We start from the raw sequence: 2,272 nt of genomic DNA, 5'->3' as shown, positions 1-2,272 counted from the left end.
CTTTCATCCCCCTCCCCTGATCAAGTCAAGTCCTTCTGAATTTGAATACTTCCTTTGAGTACAGAAACCACAGGTTTACATTAATAAGAGACTTGTAGAATTTGGTTCAAATCTTCCAGAAACTCTGAGATAGGGGTGTGCTTGGAAGGAAGCTTCACCTAAAAACCATTGTGCTGTGTTCCTTCTGCTCACTATGAATGTCACTCCGGCAAAAATAGCCAATCAGAGCCTTCCGCCGAACTGCCACTCAGATGGGAGGGTTTTTCCAGTTTCCAGGCTCCGGTGATCACTTGTGGAATTCAGAAGTTCGGCCCAATTCGGCTGCACTGTGGGCTCCATGTGCAGAGAGCATGGCTGAGCTCTGCAGCCAGGCCATGGTGAGATATGGGCAGCTGTCGTCGGAGAAGGAAAAGTGGCAGGCCGTGGTGAGTGATGCGCCACTGTCCCCAGAAGGTGGAGCAGCTGGCTGAAATACCGGAACTCATGTGCTGGGTCCTCCCTTTTTGGATTGGAACTAGTGGGCAATTGCTGAGTTCAGCGTGTTTCTGCTTGGTTCTCCATGGTATCTATGTGATCCTTGTAATTCCCTGCACTAAAACAGCAGTCTCTGAATAATTTAACTCTGTGTATCCACGGAGAGCACTGGGAGAGGGATCGTGTTTAGAAAAGCCCTTCTTGTTGAGTTTACTGTGCAATGCTGGTGTCTGTAGTGCTTGTATTGTACTATGGAACGAAGATTTGCCAAAGTAAGAGAAGCCAGGTCTCTCTTGTCTCTTCCAGAATTTCTGCACTAGTAAAATTGAACATTTAGCTTTATGATCCATCTGGCTTTGATTGTTGTGATTGTTTGGAGTATGTAAATGATACCCCCTGTGAACAGTAGCTTTCTATTGTTAAACAATTACAGAAGATTAGAATTGTGGGTGACAGAATTGATCCTATATCAGGATCTACCAAATCTTAAAGAGGCATTAAGTCACATAAAGTAGAATTTAGCTAAGGGAGTAAGTACTGCCTCCAAAATACACTAAAGATAAGTAGTATGAAAACCATGCCTGTTAGAGATTATTAAGATAAAACGTAAATATCCCCTATAGAGCTTTTATCTGGCAACCAATGGAGGCAGAGGCAGAGACCCACATCGGAGCTGTGGACTTAGCACCCAAAGTCCTTTTGAAGAGGGAAAGGAATGAGAATATGAACAACAAGGTCAAGACCCTGATGGGTCCACCCACTAAAACATCTTGCAGGAGCTGATGGGAGCTCACCAACTCCAGAGGAACAGGGAAGGAGGACACAGAGCACGAAACTGGTCCCTCTGAATGCGGTTGACAGTTGCTAGGGCAGACTGAGGAGCCACTGGCAGTGACACCAGGACTTATCTCTGCTTATGTATTGGATTTTGGGGATCCTATGGACTTGGGATGTATACCTTGCTCAGGCAATATTCAGGGAAGGCTTGGAACTTTCCACTAGGCAATATGCCTTAGCCTCTCTGAGGATTAGATAGAGGTTGGGTGGGCGGGTGCATAGAGGGAATGGGAGGAGTGGAGTGAATAGTAACTTGGATCAGTTATTTTTGAATCTAGTAAATTTAAAAATTAAGAACTGTAAATGATTGTTCACCAGCAATAATCAGCCATTAATCTACATTCCCATAAGAAAAGAAAAAAAATTTCTTAAGTGGACCAAAGCCATCCCTTGTCCATACCAAAGATCAGGCTTCCAGTATGCTGTCAACGGGCCATTATATGGTCACAATCATCATTAAGTTCCAATGTGCCGTAAAATATATTAATTCTTAAACCACTTCATGTTAACCCTATTTGAAAAGCAGTTATGTGTTAAGGTCTTCAGTGTTCACTAAGATAGATTTGAACCCTGTTGTAGACCCACAGGGCATTGTCCTTGCTAGACCCCTAACTAACCATCCTAAATTTTGGGATTACACCATTGCCACACCACAGAGTTCTCAAATTACCAGTTGAATCACATCGTGGGCTGTCCATTGCAGAAACAAAAAAAAAGAGGATTTGCATGTGGAGTGTGACTCTCCCTTCAGACCAGAAGAGGAAGGGCAGTGTCCTGTGTACACGGCACTGAAGAACAGACTAGGCAATACCTAGATCACAGAGCTCTAGATCATAGAGAAGGTCATGATGGGGCATGGCAAGTGACTGTCTGTGTAATTTCACAGCATGGATTAAATCCTTCCATGTGAATCATGACAGATATTATTGATGGGCTTACAATATTGGGATAGTACCTTTAA

The 2,272-nt window shown here is 43.7% G+C and overlaps 1 protein-coding gene across 1 annotated transcript in view; it reads left to right on the top strand.

Moving 5' to 3' along the window:
• The first annotated feature begins 236 nt into the window (after nucleotides 1-236).
• Nucleotides 237-2,272, top strand: part of LOC126499141 (zinc finger protein 431-like) — an 11,942-nt gene continuing 9,906 nt past the window's right edge. Inside the window, exon 1 of the mRNA XM_050138216.1 lies at nucleotides 237-425. Coding sequence (XP_049994173.1) covers nucleotides 252-425 — 174 coding nt within the window. The 5' untranslated portion in view covers nucleotides 237-251. The remainder of the gene's footprint in view (nucleotides 426-2,272) is intronic.

Source organism: Alexandromys fortis, unplaced genomic scaffold, assembly GCF_014885135.2.
Source record: "Alexandromys fortis isolate MF-2015 unplaced genomic scaffold, M_Fortis_MF-2015_v1.1 scaffold_9, whole genome shotgun sequence".
Classification (NCBI taxonomy): domain Eukaryota; kingdom Metazoa; phylum Chordata; class Mammalia; order Rodentia; family Cricetidae; genus Alexandromys; species Alexandromys fortis.
Note: the sequence above shows the minus strand (reverse complement) of the source record. Positions and strands in the feature narration are given on the sequence as shown.